An 18,074-nucleotide genomic window follows, 5' to 3' on the forward strand; every position below is an offset into this window, starting at 1 on the left:
ATATCAGTTGGAAAGAAATATCAATATTTATCTTGAACCGAGATCTCTGATGTTATTCTTGGCCCTAAAGCTAGAGTTCAATTTAGATCTTTAATATTTGAGCGTGAAGGGAACTTTATATCTCAATTCTTATTTAGGAGAAACACTTTTAACAACCCCGAAAGGGGAAAATGGTTGACACGAGCCATTTTGTAATGGAATCTTGCGAGTAGCCCTGGAAAAATCCAGGGACATCGGGGATCCTTTGGGATCTCGTTTACGGGTTGATATTCAAGCGGGTAAACGGCGTTCCCATAACAAAGGAAAGTGCATGCACGAGCGGTTCACTGGGATTACCGTCGTTTTGTTTATTCGCAAACACATTGCAAAAATGTTCTTCGTGGGTACAAAGTGAAGTCAGAGAAAGGGATGCCGCGGATGTAGAAAAGAGAATCCGCCGTTTTCTCGACGTCTCTCAATTTATGTACGGCGCGGAAAAAGAGATAGCAATCACATTCATGCTTGTTAATAAATGTAAACTTTTCTGTAGATGATTATTGTATGACAAGCGCAAATGTACGGGAGTTCACGTTGAAACATTCAGAAGGCAAAACGTACTTTAACTTCAATTTCAATTTTCCATCTGTGTATATGAAAATATGAGTTCACATAAACATCCGTAGTCTAATTATGTACGTTCTTCTTACATCTTCGTTTAATTTTGTCTGCTTTTTAACCGACGCGCGACGATTGGCCTTCATTCTTGTCTTAACTATAATTCCTGCTCGATTAGGCTTCGAAACATCGACCCATAAAGAAGAAACGTAAACGACGTCACGTCTGATCATTCTCACTATCTTTCCCTTTGCTCACGAGTATCCTTCCTTTTCTGGGACATTATACGTGCACGGCAAACCACGGGGTCTCTTTTCCACCAGCAGTGCACGGGAAATTAGAGGGCTGTCCACGCTGGTCACGTACAGTGTCCAGGACAATCTGCTCGTTCTCTTGCCGTCACGTTTGACGGTTTATGTCAGCCGCGTCATGTGTCTACACGTGTTCTTCGCCCCTAACTTCGGTAACGTGTCAATCATGGTCGCTCTCCAGAGGTTCGTTTCTCGATTCAAAACCATTGGAACAAATGCAACTCCGCCGTTTGGTAAGGGTTAATTTCAAATTAAGTTTTAATGGTGACGTTATCTCTGTTTTAGAGGAATGTTGTTGACGAACTAGGCGAAATATGCTAAAAATAGGATATTTTCGGAGTTTCTGTTGCGAGCGCTTCTTAACACTACTTTGTTTGCTTCGAAGCTTCTTTGTAGCTCTTTTGTAGAAAGTAAAAGAAAGCTTTTTGTTACAGTGAGTATTAATTGACAAAGTGTGGATAAAGCCACGAACAACGTGTTAAGCTACGACAAATATAGCATGGGCGAAGTGGCGGTAGCGAACGGGTTAACGAAGTTTATTAGACTTCATAGTCCTTTAACAATACAACGACATGTAAAAACAAAGGGCGGCTCGATACCAAGGAAATAGTGCTTGTCTGACAAACGAAATCCAGGCTTTTCAGTTTTACTCGCGAAATTCGGACCCAGTTACGATGAAATATTGGTATAGCCAGTCTGGCGCGCAGCGGACCGACGATCTCGTGTTCCGCCCCCACTGTTCCATGCACAATCGGTAAAAGTGATAGGCATTTGGGATAGGTATCGCGTTCCAATACTTTCGAGCGAACGACAAATACGAAACGATGACGCACTCTGTCGAAAAGCCGCCGTGATTTTCGAACCGTTATAACGGATACCACCTCCACCCTCTCCGAGCAACGCCGCGCCGATGCGAACGCCAACAGATTAATGCTAATTTACTCAATATTTACGTACCTCCTCGACTGTTGCTGCCCCCGCGCAACATATTTCCATTGTTTTATCTCGGTATGTCAATATTGAATAGTACCGGAACGGGCTACTCAGATGTTTGCTACATAATCCATGCGTGTACCTCGAAAACGTAGGGAGCGTACAAAACGCTCTAGCCTGGAGCTTTTTTCATCGGCGGATATTGAATTCGTGTGGACAGAGTCTAATGGTCAAATCATAGTTGCACGACTGGCCACTTTCGGGGCTGGAACTGACTGAACCGTACCTCCAATGGAATTACATTTTTTGGGTAAATGCCTTTAAGCTGAAGTCCTCATTCAGTATTGTTAGTTGTTAGTGTGGGACGTGAATTCTACATATCAATTCTACATTGTATATCATAATAATACAGTCTGATCACTTTCGAATCTAGGGCTAACTGATGATGGGATTCAATTTTTTGGATAAATGGCTTTGGTCTTTTCAGTCGATCCCTATCGACATAGCAAGTAAATTCTTTTCTTCCTGCATTATTGAAATCTTATGGTCGGAGTCTAATGGCTAAGCCATAGTGTCGCAGTAGAGAACACTTTCGAATCTAGAGCTAATTGAACCATGCCTCAAATGGAATATCACTTTCAGAAGAATATTTTTGAGTTTTTCGAGCTGTAATTTAAAAACCTTGCAATAAGTTAATACTAGCATCCAATTAAAACGTGAAAAATAAAAATTCAGTATGATAGCTATTAAAGAACTGGACATTTTTTCACAACAGAAAAGAAACGAACGAGTGTGTAATTTTATGACAAATAGAAAGTGTAATAACTGGAGCGAACCTCGTAAATTTTATGATACGTATCTATCGGTATTGCGCGGAATCAAACTCTTCGAAACCTACTCCGCGGAAACGAAGGTTCCGTTTGTTTTCTCAAGAGTTTAAGCAATCCAGGACATCCGAAACCGCTGACCCAGGTTCGAACAACTGGATTTCGTTTAACTAGGGTCGACCGGCCAAACTAACGTCAATGGAAGTTCAAAAGTACATATCGATAACTAGGATGGCACAAAAAAAGATTAAGATGCACACATACAGTGACTTCCATAAGTATTCGTGCATTAATATCCTCCATGTTTGTTGTAGAAAGTTGTCTACATTTATTTAAAAACGTCGAATCTATCATTTAACTCTTTGACTGCGAAAGGCGTACAGTAAATCACATATATAGGAACCTCGATACATTTTAACGGTGAATATAAAAAGTACCGTTAGCTGACAATTATTCATTTGCAATAAAATATTGATAAGCACTAATGGATTTTCGGCTTTTTGTTGGATTGGTAGGCATTGATCGAGCCTACTACGTATCTGTAGAAAATTTGAAAGAATTTCGATGACATTTCAATTCGCCATTCTAATACAGAGGATAATACCAGACATATGAATTCCGTTTAGCAAAATCGAAATGGACATTACTCATTCGGCATGAATATTAAACATCGATTGAAATTTTCACTTTCGAACGGGCGCGAATGCTCATGCATACGAAACGGTGATTTCGTATCGGTGCGAGTTATTCACAGTTTCTCCGACTTAGACGAAAGATGTTCCGAATTTATTCACATTTCACGGCTTCAAACGAATGGATTCGCTTCATAAATTATTCACGAACGCCGAAACACCTTTCAACGTGTGTTCTCGCCTCGCGTGCTCCACCGGGTCTGCTTCGCGGACATTAATCGGGGGCACACCGGAATTTTTTGTATCATTAAATTTTTTATATCATTACGAACTGTACCGGCAGAGATATTCCTGTGTTGGACTTGGAAGCGTTATGCGCGTTTGTAGCCAGTCTCGGGAGATTCTTATAACTGGGTATGGAGTGCAACTTGCAATTAGATCCTTCGGAGACTGCCTTGAGCTTCTTTCCCTTTATTCCCCATTCCCTCTCTCTCGGGAGAGGGAAGTTTTATTTAACTTGCATGCTTGCACTTGGGTTACGTACTTAAGTCATCTCGTGACTAATGTTGTTTCTTTCCTTAGATTAAACGAATAGTACAATGTTATTTATAGAGTAAATATTCTTTGGAATCTGCTGTCGAAGAGTGGCGATAACCGTCCACCTCGCTATCGATCAAACTATGTGCGGAGACTGTGCCGGAGCTGTGATAGTCGACTTATAGTCGTTGAAAAATTATTGTCATTTCTCCAATAAGTGAGTCTTTTCTTATTAATTTCATCAGATATGATCTTCTTTGTATTATTCATGAATATTAAATGTAAATATTTAATTGCTTTTAGGGTGTAGACCATTGAAGAAGAATCTAATAATAAGAGAAGGAAACTGTATTAATATTTATCTAATTATTCCTACTTTAGTCCTACTCCTAATCAGTCAAGTCTCACGATATTAATAATTCTACAGGGCGACACTGTTATCCAGTACAGATATAAATCAGATATAAATAATTACTTTTATAAGACACCTTCAACCACAAGTAATTCTATTAACATAAAATCGCTAAAATGCCCCACACCTAAAAACTACTAAGTCAATATGACGAATCCAGCATATATTCTTCATACCTAATGAAAACTACGTGGCAAGACATTCTGATTTCAGCACCCTGTCTCTGCATATTAGATGCGTGCAAACAAAAGTATCACGCGACAAGAGCAGAAAGAAGGTAAAAACAATCTCATGTAATTTTGAGCGATAAACGTCAAGGCATAAGTAATAAAACTGCTTTGAATTAAGGCGCTTCAACACGGAATCGAGTAAACGGATGCAGGACGTAGTGCGTGTAAGCACGGTAGAACTGGCGGAGGTTCACCAACGCTGCTTGGCGGTTGGTTGAGTAACGAGCAGTGCATATTTAGTCGTGGCTTCTCTGCAGAGACATGCAAATGTACGATGATACCTCCTCTCGGTTGCTTTACCCTCACACCACATGAAATATACCCTGCTTTATGCTTAATCAAGATTTCGTGGATCATTATACACCTTATACTTCATGCATTCTTGCCTATGGATACGTATCTTCGCGAGGGACTACAATTCGCCTCATCCAGGGACGTAATTGTATGATTGATGAGGGAGGGAGTGCTGCAGCTATAATTGATGGGGTACAGATTTGTTCTTCCCGGTGGCCTTGAAAAACGAAGCGGATCGTGAAGTCTAGGACAAATTTGCCTTACTAATGAGATTTTTCACGGACTGTTTCATTGTCGAACAGTGGTTACACAAGGGACCAAAGTTTCATGCGCACGAGAAATTTCAGGAAGTACACGTTGTACAAAATTAAGTATGACAGATCAAAGACTGTCAGACATTTTCAACCTGTATGGCGACGTTTCGATAATCCAGACTATTTAATTTTCTTCAGAGTTGGTAGATCAGTCTCTTTCATTTTCTTGTTTCAGTAAAATCGATGTATCACTCTACCATCTACTATTTTCTTTCATAATTCTGTATTATGAAGCATAGTAAGAGATATCAAATTTCAAAGTGTGTAAGTATATTATTTGTATAGGAACCGAGGATGAATTGAATCTAATACATTTTGGTAAGGTGCTAGGATAGCTTTGCCTTTATAAAATATTAACTATCATAAGATATTTCCTGAAGCTCTTCGTTTTAATTCTGACCGCCAATAGCGCTAGACTCTTACTCCAGTCTGAATCGATATCGTTGGATGCGTCACCGCGATGGTAAGGGGATTTCCAGAGCTTCCTGGGTGGCATGTACTGGTATATAACATTCTTCCACTGGATGTTATGTTTATTCTAAGTATATCTGTTCTGCATCTCTGGATCGTGTGATACATTTTTCCAGTAAATTCTATGCTATTTTATACAATGCCTGTGATGATACTGTATCGGTTGATAACCTATCTAGTAGTCGGCACCATTTTCAGTTAAATTCTACGATTATGCGCACAGATCGCGCTGATTTGAAATATTTAACAATTGTTGTTTGAAGTGTTTTTAATATTCAGTGAAGCTACTCTATATAACAATGCAGTTCCTTTTTAAACTAAAATTAAATATTTCAATGAACATGGCTATAGGCTAGCAAAGTCTTGAATACTCGCGTATAAGTCGACGAATGTATTTATTTATTACGACGTGAAAGGATTCAAATTCTATTTTACTAATATGTACACGAAGGGAGGTACGTTTGGGTCAAATCGAATTTTACCACGTTAGACATATACAAGTGGATATTCTCGTGGGATATTTTCAATTTGGACAGAAAGAAGTGGCAAAAAGAACGTACTGACAAGTGCGCTATAGTAGGAAGGTGTCATTGAGCTGGCCGAGTCCATTCCCGCGGCTTTGTTGGACAATATTGGTACCGAACCCATGGGACACGGCTGGCCCAGAGGATCTCTATTATGTCAAGAAAGGGCAAAATAAGCTTCTTGGGATTTTCGTACCATTCATTCCTGCTCGAAAAACCGATCGTTCAATAGACATCATTTCGCCCCCAGGCGTACCGAGGAGTTTAAACGATGAACTGGAAAGCTTCTATTCTACGGATTGCCTTGATTGAAGTTTCACGCATCGAAAGTTCTGTATGATTCCTGTGACCTCGTCAACGAGAGATACGAATTTCCGAAAGCTAAGATCGATATGAATATTTCCATCCATCGAGAAGAAATCGTATCACTTCTATGCTAATATCAATTTAGAAATGAATGTGTAGCAAGTATAAAATGAATTAAAATCGAAATACAAAGGATTAAGATTCGTATTAAATGGAATAATTTTTAAATACTTGTATGCAATGCGCCTTCCAGTGTTAACTGTTTCAAGAATCTTTATTTAAATTTGTAAAATGAATGTATTTCATGGTTTCACTAATTTTGGTTGTTTCAAACTGGTTCGAATAGTGCATCAGTTTTCAATTTCTTCTTTCTTTCCACCCATGTGGCAACAATATTGTATTTTCGAGCGCTCTTCGACATCTGACGTCAGATTGACGGGACATTCCTCGTCTAAGCATATTGTTTCTTTATTTCCGTGGCAGATGCCATCGCAGTTACATTGGAAACGAACTATTCGTATTACATGGAGATCCCCGACGTTCGTGAAAGTATAATAATTTCCAGTCTTCAATTCTAATAATTCATCTTGATCATTGATACTCAGAAACATCAAGTTTGTATTATTTTCTGCTAAAACAGTGTTGGGAATAATGGCGGCGTACTTGTTCTTTATAACTTCAAGCTCCTTCATTTCTTTGTAAGCTCGCTATGGGAACAATAATTTATTACTAATTTTATCTGCTTTATCGATCTCTTAAAAATGTATATTTGTGTATATTTTCTTTTTCGTATGTTTCGACCTATATTTATTTTTTTTCTACAATGAAATTTAATTTCAATGTAATTTAATTTAATTACTCTTATAACGCGATAAAATCACTTCGTGGATCGTGGACTGCATTTTCCGTAATTACGTGCAAAACAATACGATTCGTTCGCATAAAATATTTCGCCGTTTTAACGTAAAAGCGTTACTGGAGCGTTGTCGCAAAGTATAAGAAAAGCTAAAGGATAATTCATTTTTACCGCTTTCATAAAGTCGGCTTATATACCTACGGTCATCAATTTCTGGAGTACATATTGCATCGACGTGAAACTTTACCTGTATCTCATGCTCCCTGCGTTTTTCCTCGTTAAGTTTCCACCACTTTACATGGGCCTCGTTATATACGCTCAGGGCTTTTTCGTATTCGGGGTAAACATCAGTGCCGAGACTCTTATAGCCAAATGCGCCAGCTGCGCTGGTATTGCCGTCTTGGCCGTAGGAACTGCCGCCCAGGAACCAGACGGTGTATTCTCTCAAAATTGGAAACTGCTCTGTACGCATATACCAATATAATGAAAAATACAGAGCAAGTTCCTGATTGGGTCCGCCCTTTCCAGGCGTCGGGCAGAGATTGACGGTTTGTCGACCGCCCAGCAAGAGGCACAGACCCAAACCCCATTTGTCTTTCGCTGGAAATATTTCTTGCACCTTCTTGTCGGTCAAAGGACAAATAGGACTCTCTTTCATCTCCTGGTACATGTCCAGTCTAGTGATTTTCCCCTCCACTGCCAATATCATCAGGGAAGTCAGTCTGACGTACTCGCGAGCGAACTCCTGGACTTCCCCGAAGCAAGTAGAGTTCAGTTTCAGAGGAAACAAGCCCAATTTGAAAGCCTCTATGGACATGCATTCCATGGCGTCTGCGTTGCAGGCAATCACATATTCGTGGACAAATCTGTACTTTTTCTCTTCGGTCACTTGCTTGTCCGCAGCCATCTCCCATGGAATGGTCTCTTCGACCAGCTCCCTTACGCTTTGCGGTAGCCTCTCGATGAGCCTGTACTTGGCTAAAATTTGCAAGGCTGAGTCATCTTTTGGATCGTAGACGCACGGTCCACCCGACAGTTGACTCATTGGCTCAGCGGAAACGTCCGATGTGATCAGTGTGATGACTCTCGCTGGATAAGCGAACCGTGCTAGGTCGCCTCCTGCGTTGAAATGAACGTTAGGCTAAGTGTACATGGACTGTAGGATGACGCAGGTTCTATTCGATTGTTGTTCTAAAACCTTGATTCTCAACGTGGGAAACACGGTGGGGCGATTGATGTTTTAAAATGACGGATCATCTGATTATCCATCCAAAAATGTTGAGAAACACTGTTCTGGAACAACGCATCGCTCTCATTGGTTTTCTACCTCTAACCGCGGATAGCTTGTTCCTCACGGTATTCATTTCCTCGGGAGTCGCTCCAGCGGTTTTCAATCTGTTCAGCACCCTGAGCTTATCCCTCAGCGTGATCTCTTCTCGCGGACAACACAAAAGGTCATCGATTCCTTGCGACAGCATGACTATTAACAGATCCTTCCTCTTCAACTTCTTGCAGTAGTTGACGATCCTCCTTGTCGCTTCGACGGACTTCTCGTCTGGCTGTCCGTCTGTCCCTGCCTCCACGTAAGAGATATGGCTATCCAACTTGGGAAACGCTTCCGGGAAACTCCACATCATGAAAATCGATTTCCGTGGCACCACCATCCATCCTTTTTTCAATTGCTTGCCGATAACTCGTTCGAACGCCGAGCTCATCGTGACTGCTTCCTTCCCCCATCCCACCATGTGCAAGTTATTCCTCAATCTGTATCTGACGCCTTTAATCGACAAAATCGAACGGCCGTCGTACTTGATTTTCTCCGGTATGATCACGGCCGTGTACACGCATTTTATCCCCGTCTCGACGACGTTGCTCAGGTCTTCGCGAATCTACGATACAGGTCGAGAAACATTAGGGAATTGTCTCGCGTGCACGTGGGCCTCTCAGAGATTCGAACGTTTGCAGAAGTTCTCGACACAGTAGAACCTTGATTGTTCCAAGATAACGGGACTGAAAATTGCTACGATGATCACGATTCGTGCAATTATTGAGTTAACCAATCCAATGAGCTGAAGCGCCGCTTACGGGATATCTCTATTATCTGTGATCACAACTCACAGTTACTTCTCCCCTACAACTTTAGTCGTTACTGAGTAATCATCCCTTTGAATTGGCAACACAGACTCTCGCACAATAATCGAGATTCTACTGCATATTTGGAAAACTCTGTTTTGTGTAATATGCGATGTTCTTGGTATAAAAGCCAAGGTCATTGCATTACTGCAATAGAGTAGTTTACGAAATTCAGGATCTGATTTTATATTCCAGTTAAGAATGAATACGAGTTTGAATACTATTTTTCAATTGAAAAACAGGTAATCTGTGTCAGATGTAGTATAATTGTCAATATATATGGAGTCTTTTTCGAAAACCTCTAACATCATTTTCTCGCTCCCTGTCTTCTTAATGTCTCTAAGATGTTTCTGGTGCGCTCTTTCCTCTTTTTCAAAAGATGCATTTTGTATAGCGCGTTTATCCATTCTTCTTGTATGCAATGATCGGTGAACTTCGTCTATAACCTTTTGTCTCTTTGCCTCGATCGCTGCTATCCTCTTCCTAGTTTCTTCCTCCTTCTCCGGATCTATAAGTCTGGCCCTACGTTTCTTCTGTTTCTTCTTTTGTGGTTTCGCCATAATTTAATGAACCGCGTATTAATTTTGCCTTTACTTCATATTGTACTTGGAAAATGTCACATTTTTTGAAAATTTAGAAAGCGCGACAAGGTTCTTAGAAATTGACACTGTTTATCTATTGAAATTGGCTGCAAATGTTACTCGAAGTTTTAACGCCTACGAAACATATGCAATTATTGCAATCGATGTTACGATTTTTATATATCTAAACCATGATGTAATACAAATTTTTTTTATTGATTGTGAACCAAAACTTCGTTCACAGAATGCATTGATATGTATTTAACACATAGTAGTTTACTTTTGTTTTAAAATCTGTTTAAAACTGAATAGTATGTACGTGCAGCTTTCAATATTAAACAAAATAGATTTAAAATATGTTCATAGTACAGACAGCGCTTCAACGACGAAACGCTTAAGCTTGTAAAGAAGTAGTTCCGCTTTTTACCGCTGGAAATACAGATCTGGATACCGACGCAGCACGTACAGGTTTGTATGCCGTTTATAGTGATTCGATTTTACCGGTAAAATCTATATTTTACTTATTTTACCAACATACAACTGATAAATTAACTGTAAGAGTTTTTAATACTATCTAGCAGTTCCGTAATGAACTATAGTCAGTATTTTGTAATACTACTCTCCTATTTTAGTTCAAAATGAAACATACAATTTTCTCTCTCTTTTAACTTGCATTATCGAATGTAAACAAATATTTGGATAATGGTCGATCGGTTAATGATATGATCATCATGATAGGGTATCCATGATATCATCTGGAGACCCTATCAACCACTGGACTAAAAACAATGTAAACATTCACTTAACAATTAAATAATTTGGTAATTACTTAATACATTTTGATTTAATAGCAATTTTACTTGATAAAACTAGAGTAAGTTACTGTAGCGCGGTAAAATGTTAGACAGAGGGCGTAAAGGTTCTAGTAGGAGTGGCGCCTCTGTTAAAACCGCTTCATGATACATGGAAACGCAGTATAGTAACTATAGTGATTACATAGAGTATAGCAATAAGTGACGTTTCCGAGTATTGTATTTCCTGTTACTGATTTTTCTAAAATAGTTCTTATCGTTTCAATCTAATTTATGAGACATAAGTTTTGTAAATTATTGACGAAAATGTGTGGACGTTAAGTGTTATTTGCAAACAAAGAAGACGACGTGTGTGTACAATTTTTTGATAGTAGATTTGTTCAACTGAAAAGGTTATGTCAGTTATGACCGCAAGAACGTATAACTGAATTTATATTATCACATTTACAGTAAAAACGATACAAAGGAATAAAAGTGACATAAATATAAATTCTATGATAAAAGAAGGAAGTGGTTAATAAACGAACCATAATGTTTCAAAATCGATAAAGTATTATCTCAATATCTTTATAATTATTTTTTCAACAGACAATTGGTTTTGTAAATAGAAAAAATAATGGGAAAGCATAGAATGCAGTCGTTCTATGGATTCACCACTTTCGTGTTTCTTCTTTATTTCACAAATGCATCGAAAACACAAAGTTCACTAAGTGTTATAGATGTTATGAAAGCAGATGAAAAACTACAAAAATTTCCACCATTAGTTTACAAGAGTAATATAGCACAAAACTGCTCTACTGTAAAATATCCTGAAACTAATGTGGCAGCATATAATATATCCACAAATACTTTTTTGTGTCTTGCATTTTATGATGCATGTCACAAAGCCCATAGTAATCCGAATCAAATGGAACTATTGTCTAATAATAAATTTGATTATTATCTTAAGAGATTCTTTCCTGGAGAAAAAGACACTGATCAATTTAAGTTTTGTACAAATCTTGGAAATGTTACAATTTCATACAAGAAATTGGAGCCATTGTTATCTCAACTTGTAGATTTAAATAAATTTTATAAATGCTCTCGTTTATGTTTTACCGAAGCAGGAGATTTTAATCCATTTTGTGCAGTAATAGCCTGGAGCAAAAGCATTGATAAAGATGCAAAGATGCTAAATGCAAGTCAAGGCATGGGTTTGGTAGATACTTCAAATATTGAATTTAAAAAAAAGAAAACAACCAATGTTCTTAAATCTGACATAAGTCCATTAAAAACAATGGAGAGTGGCAATCCTATTAATAAAGACACAAATGATGGTGAACATAACGCTGTAAAGTTGCAAAGTAATCTTGGAAATGGGATGGAAATGGCTAAATCATCAGACTCAGTGCCATCATTGCCACTACAGTCAGTATTGCCACCAAGAGCAGGATTATCATCTCAATCAGCAGTGTCACCAGAATCTGTATTGCCACCACAATCTGTATTGCCACCACAATCTGTATTGCCACCACAATCTGTATTGTCACCACAATCAGTAGCAGGATCAGATGATCCAAATAAATCTCAGATAGGAGAGCCCAACATTGTTGATAATGGTGGACAAAAGATGAAAAGTAAAGTTGATTCCTCTACAGTAGACCAGCAGCAAGTGGTGTCAGGCAGTGCAGTAGTTCACGCTTCTGACAATTTACATGAAGCACCCAAGAACCCTAGTACAAGCAATAATGGTCCTGATGAAAGTCCAAAAGAAGCTACCGATGATACCAAGACAAGTACAATATCAGAAAACACACAGGATGACAATTCTGCTAATCAAGAAGATTGGAGTCATGGGGAGCCCTATGGTAACAATTTATAAATGCAAAATATAATTTAAATTTATTTGATGATTTGTTTTTTTATATATTATCTATAATATATTTAAATTAAAACACTTTATTTTAAGATACAAATGATGCCTTTAATCAGCCGAATGATCCAGGTAAGTGTTGTGTAATATTTTCATGTATTCTTGATTTAATGTATTTCCTTATAGCAGGTGATCAAACTCAAAACGGTCTTGATCTTTCGGGACAAAGAAATATAGTATCTCGTTATCATAGTATGAGCCCTGATGAAGAGTCTCATGTTTTTACTTACTTTACCGTGATTACTTTGGTCTCTATTGCTGCATACATTGGTTATCATAATAAGCAAAAGGTAAGTGAATATTTTATATATTATCGTATCTGTTTTGTTAAAAATTTAATATTTCAGATCTTAGCTATTATATTAGAAGGACGAAGATCACGAAATAGCCGTGGTAGGCGGCGTCCAAGCACAGCTAATTATCGTAAATTAGATTGTACACTAGAAGAAGCGGTGACGTCACAGTGTAATGCAAATGTTACTCATGTCATATATTAATGTATCAGATACAACTGTATAATAGCACTCCTTGTGTAAAATATTTTGTATTCAAGTATACTTCCATCGTAATACGAGTTTATTTTTAATAAGCTAATTATTTGTCAGTGTTTGATCAATTGTTACTACATTATCAGCATATATTATCAGCAGTACTTCATTATAGATTCCGATGTCAATAACAACAATTTTTCATTCCAGTTAATTAATCATCAACTATATTTTCTTAAATGTAAAGAAAACAAGTCATATCTTACAGCGTTCCGTTTAGGTTATGCTGTCGGAATCGTTAAGAACGAGTTTTTTTTTATATTTATGAACAAAATTAACGCTAAAAATTCATTTTTTTTGTACTTAATCAATATCATCATTTTTCATAAGTTGGTACTCTTGCATAATTTGGAATTAAAATGCCCGAAACATTTTCTTACAATCGCTAATCTCCGTTTAAAAATTTCTTTATGGATACATTTATATTTTTTTTATGTACCAGTTCTGCATTCCATATTTTCCCCTACATTTTTCTTCAATAAACTCTGTTCCCTCAAGTTTCCTTATTATAGAAAGATCAATTTTATTTTTCAAGTCGCGAAAGAAACGATGTAGATGTAAATAAATATATATTTCTAAAGGAAAATGATATCGATATATAAAGTGTTACTTGTGCAATACTTAGCTTTTTGTAAAATGAATATAGAACACATTCGCGTTGTTTTGAAGTATAATAGCATGAGATAAGTAACACAAAATTTACATCATGCATTATCGCAGGCAGTTCCTTAAGTGAAGTGTATATTACAAACGATGTATAAACAAATGTACTTCAAGGTAAAGTTATAATTCTACATAACATTGATTGTTTATAACCTCACTCGAATAGGTTGACATTAATGTTAAAAATAATTAAGCAATATATCTACTTGTGTATATTAGATTTAAGTAATTTCAGTGCACAAAGAATACTGCTATTTGTACGTATGCGTGTGTCTCAATATCAAAATGCTCGTTTAAATTACTTATTGTATGTTTGTTGATAACTGTGCCGAATTAATTTATCAGATGAAATGCCGTCCACTTGTACGCGGTAATGCCATAAATATATTGTACGTTCTGGCAATAAATATTTAATAAATTTCATACAACAAAGTGATCACGTGTCATATCCCGTTATAATCTAATTTACATGCACAACGAGCGGGTTCGTTGGATTGTCCGAAACATGTCCATATATTCTTCTTCCAATAAATCATACTTTAGTTAGCCAAAGACGTTCAATGAAAGGTATTATTTAGGGCAATAACATGCATCTTTGGTTTGTTGTAACAGCCAGTTTAGATGAGGACCCACTCTCGTGAAAATCGAGACTGCTGGAACGGTGCCGCACTGATTTATATCCGTAATTATGCCTGATAAAAAAATGTAAATTGCATTGTGAATGAAAATTTCGTTAAGTTCATTCTGAATGATAGAAACACAATTTCCTCTGAAGCTAATATGTTACGATCATAATAACGAGATGAATTCACATAATCAATGTTTCACATAAATCTCACATTAAAAAATTAATTACATTATAATGAAGTTTGTTGTACATTTTTATAAATTTTATGAATTTTCTCAATTACTCGACTTTTTTTTAATCATTCTATAAATACGTACCGACGAGATCATAAACTCCTGCGTATGAACGATATTGCACGGAAGAACCTACGTCGTTCTGAAAAATATATTTCGATGTATTACCTATGTAAAGCTGAAAATATACAGTTTGTGCCACGATAAACAATAATTTGAAGAAACTTCGGCGAGAACGATATTTTCACTAAATTAAAAAATATTATTTCTTGCTAACCATCATGAAAAATGATTACAACAATTAATATACCTCGCATACGATGGAAGTTCCACCTAAAACGCCAGCGCAGCCGGAATCGTTGTGAAAATTTATGGGATCTATTCCGGACCTTATGCATTCGCCAGAACCCAAAATTGGAAGGCCTAATTTTCGTGGTCGACAGGTTTGATTGTTGCTGTCGATTGTTCTGCTCACCGTCCACCCGACCAAGGTGCCCACTTGTCCGAGGTAAGTCGATCCTGAAAATGGAGGTGTTCGATTTTTTTAATAAAAATTGAAGTGTTTGATAGAGTAAATTGCTATGCTATGGTTTTATTTGTTATCTTTACGATTTAAATACAATGTCGTCCATCTGGGATACTAACCTGGATTGGGTAAACAGATTGGCGATATCCTCCTTTCGAATTTAATTTGTTGACTCAATTTTATCAGCGCCAAATCGTGAGCGTGGGAGTCAGGATTGTACTCTGGATACAAAATCACAGATTCTACGCTGACCCTTGTCGATGACACGTCTAAATTGCATCGATCGTGTTCTCCAAGGGACACTTTGATCTCTGGCGCTGTCACGCTATGAAATACGTTTATTATCATCAGATTATTTTATTATTATTATTAGATACTTTCACAATTCTTTGCATATTTTTGTTTGATAATAAATAAATTGTATGTTGCATATTGAATAAGGGTATTCAACCAACCTGACCAGTTGACTAGCTGCGGTTAAGACGTAGCGATCGTTTATTAGAACTCCACTGAAGAGTAACTGTGACCTCACGTGAATGTTCGCCAGCCATGGGAATTCGTGCGGTACGGTATATTCTCCACCGAGGAATCTTCCTTCGCCAGATCGATTAGATCGTCCGCACACTGTGATTTAGCGACAGAATGAAATGCAGAGTGTTTCATGATATATAGAATTCTCTCAAGAGAGAATGTAAATCAGCTCAACATGACGATTTAGTCTTTCTAGGGTTAATTCTATATAATCTTTTATGGCTTTCTACTTTTCTTCTATAGTTGGTCTATTATCCCCATTTCAATGAGTCTTTTCTTCCAATGGAATATTTGATAAATGAATTTGCCAGAATACGCGGTTTTTAGGCGAAACAAAAAATTTCTTTTACAGAGTGCTGATTCTACAAAGCTGAACACAGTGGCACAACAACGATTACTTACTACAATTTCCACAACTCTTGAACCTGCCGAAGATGAAGTCCAAAACTCCACGCGCCATCCTCTCTTCATCCTCCCGAATGTTCTAATCGTACGTAAGACTTAAGAAATTTCTATTCCTATGCAAGTGGAGAAGTCAAACGCCAAAATCTCCAAGTAAGCATTTTTCAGAATTTTATATGCTTTTGTTAATATCATCATGGAAAGCAAAATTTGAAAGCAAAGTAAATAAAAAAGAATAGAAATTCTTCATCGAAGTTGAAGAAATGGAGATATTTAAACAAAAACAAATATTTTTCACATTCCATTTTCCGAAGCTTGACCATCCTTTGAAAAAGTAATAGATAAAAACGCTTACGGTCGAGTTGAGGTCATCGCAGCGAATCGTTCTCGTGGAGAGCACGAAAACGCAGACGAGGTACTTGATGAAATCCTGCAGCTTCATGGCTTTTCTGTCGACTGCCGAAACGGTACTGGTCTCGGTTTAACAACTGGTTCGCATAGCGGGACTGTCATCGCCCGCATCCCAGAGGGCCCCAAGGCTTTTTCTTCAGCGTTCGACGCTTCCCACTCGCAAGTTCGAAGCTTCCGCCATGCTTAGGGTTGCCAATCGTCAACTTTTGGAGGGAATAATCCTGTTCTTACATTCTTCTGTTCTTGCTTTTTTTCTTTTAATTTGAGGAGATTATTCAGCGTTCTGTTCCAATGAAATGGCGATGTATTAGAATATGATAATAAAGTCAATTTTGGTAAAAATTTGATATTTAAAATTTTTTTTTTAGAAATAGTAAAAGTGGTATTATTGTTAATGATATTGAACTATTTGGCAGTTAGTTTATTATTAATCATTCTCCAGGATTCCAACAGCAATATAATAATTTATTGCTTATTTATCATTTTTCACATTTATTATTTTTTCATTCTTATTAATTCTTATCGTACGCATAATACAGGTGGACACTAATCATTATTTTTTATACTTGATACCTTTTCGTGACCTTAACCATGTTCGAGGAGGCTGAATTTTCTGCTCGTTTCGACAGCCATAACCGGTACAACAACCGGTAGAACGGCACTGTTAGATGCTTTTAGGTATATCAGTTTAAGAATCAGTAATAACTAATCGTTAGCATTAAGAGAGGATTCGCATTAGCATTATTTGACCTAGTATTGGAATTCTTTTTAATGAGATGTATAAAGAAGACAAATGTGATCATTTGTAGATACATATTTTGATTTTTCAATTATTTATACTTCTTGTACGGTATTCGAAAGAAAAGGATGTAAGGTGTAAGGTGTATGTGAGGCATATATGACTTATCAATATACATAAAAAATGTTAATATCTACAACATTATTAATACATATTTTATTGTGTGATTTGAATGTGCATGAACAACATAACATTATAAAAAATTTTATTGAGTATATCTTTAGTTCTTTTGAGAGTATTACAAAATCATATTTATACATTGAGCAAATTACATGTTTTGACATGTAACATAAGTTTCATGAACGTCAGTCCTTTTTTGTTTTATTTTTTTCCACTTATTTATTTCTTACGTTAGATCCATATTTATAAAGAACATGTTATTAAAAAAATATTAAAACACTTGAGTATTTTAAAAGTCGGTGTAAACTATTTAAAATAGTTTACAATGAGCATTCAGTTTTCTACTTCTTCAAATAGTTCCCAGGCTTGAATCACTTCAAACATTAGTTCAATTTAAAAAGACTTAAATATGTTAATGAAAATCTGAAAGACTGAATAATTTCAACGATTACCGTGTGAAAAATGTGCAAAGTATTTGAAACATTGGAATTTTTTAAAAATTGATTATTCTAAAATTAAAATAAATATTTCGTA

At 36.9% G+C, this 18,074-nt stretch overlaps 3 protein-coding genes across 4 annotated transcripts; 1 reads left to right on the forward strand and 2 right to left on the reverse strand.

Moving 5' to 3' along the window:
* Positions 1 to 6,735: 6,735 nt before the first annotated feature.
* On the reverse strand, positions 6,736 to 9,934 carry LOC128873533 (glycerate kinase-like). Its single transcript, XM_054117158.1, has 4 exons — positions 9,674 to 9,934; positions 8,569 to 9,130; positions 7,489 to 8,360; positions 6,736 to 7,092 (listed from the first exon to the last, which is right to left on the reverse strand). Exons 1-4 carry the CDS (start codon positions 9,932 to 9,934, stop codon positions 6,736 to 6,738), a joined length of 2,052 nt encoding a protein of 683 aa, XP_053973133.1.
* A 999-nt stretch (positions 9,935 to 10,933) lies between these two features.
* LOC128874128 (uncharacterized) lies at positions 10,934 to 14,326 on the forward strand. Of its 2 annotated transcripts, none has more exons than XM_054118485.1 (4): positions 10,934 to 12,614; positions 12,716 to 12,751; positions 12,806 to 12,969; positions 13,027 to 14,326. In XM_054118485.1, exons 1-4 carry the CDS (start codon positions 11,384 to 11,386, stop codon positions 13,174 to 13,176), a joined length of 1,581 nt encoding a protein of 526 aa, XP_053974460.1. In that variant the 5' UTR covers positions 10,934 to 11,383; the 3' UTR covers positions 13,177 to 14,326. The 2 variants fall into 2 exon arrangements, with proteins under 2 accessions (XP_053974460.1, XP_053974462.1); XM_054118487.1 differs by having other exon boundaries at positions 12,809 to 12,969.
* A 116-nt stretch (positions 14,327 to 14,442) lies between these two features.
* LOC128874132 (vitamin K-dependent protein C-like) lies at positions 14,443 to 17,105 on the reverse strand. The gene is made up of 7 exons (XM_054118493.1): positions 16,566 to 17,105; positions 16,211 to 16,292; positions 15,733 to 15,901; positions 15,397 to 15,602; positions 15,062 to 15,270; positions 14,836 to 14,893; positions 14,443 to 14,582 (listed from the first exon to the last, which is right to left on the reverse strand). Exons 1-7 carry the CDS (start codon positions 16,650 to 16,652, stop codon positions 14,461 to 14,463), a joined length of 933 nt encoding a protein of 310 aa, XP_053974468.1. The 5' UTR covers positions 16,653 to 17,105; the 3' UTR covers positions 14,443 to 14,460.
* Positions 17,106 to 18,074: the final 969 nt, after the last annotated feature.

The sequence above is a fragment of the Hylaeus volcanicus genome, chromosome 3 (assembly GCF_026283585.1).
Source record: "Hylaeus volcanicus isolate JK05 chromosome 3, UHH_iyHylVolc1.0_haploid, whole genome shotgun sequence".
Taxonomy (NCBI): Eukaryota; Metazoa; Arthropoda; class Insecta; order Hymenoptera; family Colletidae; genus Hylaeus; species Hylaeus volcanicus.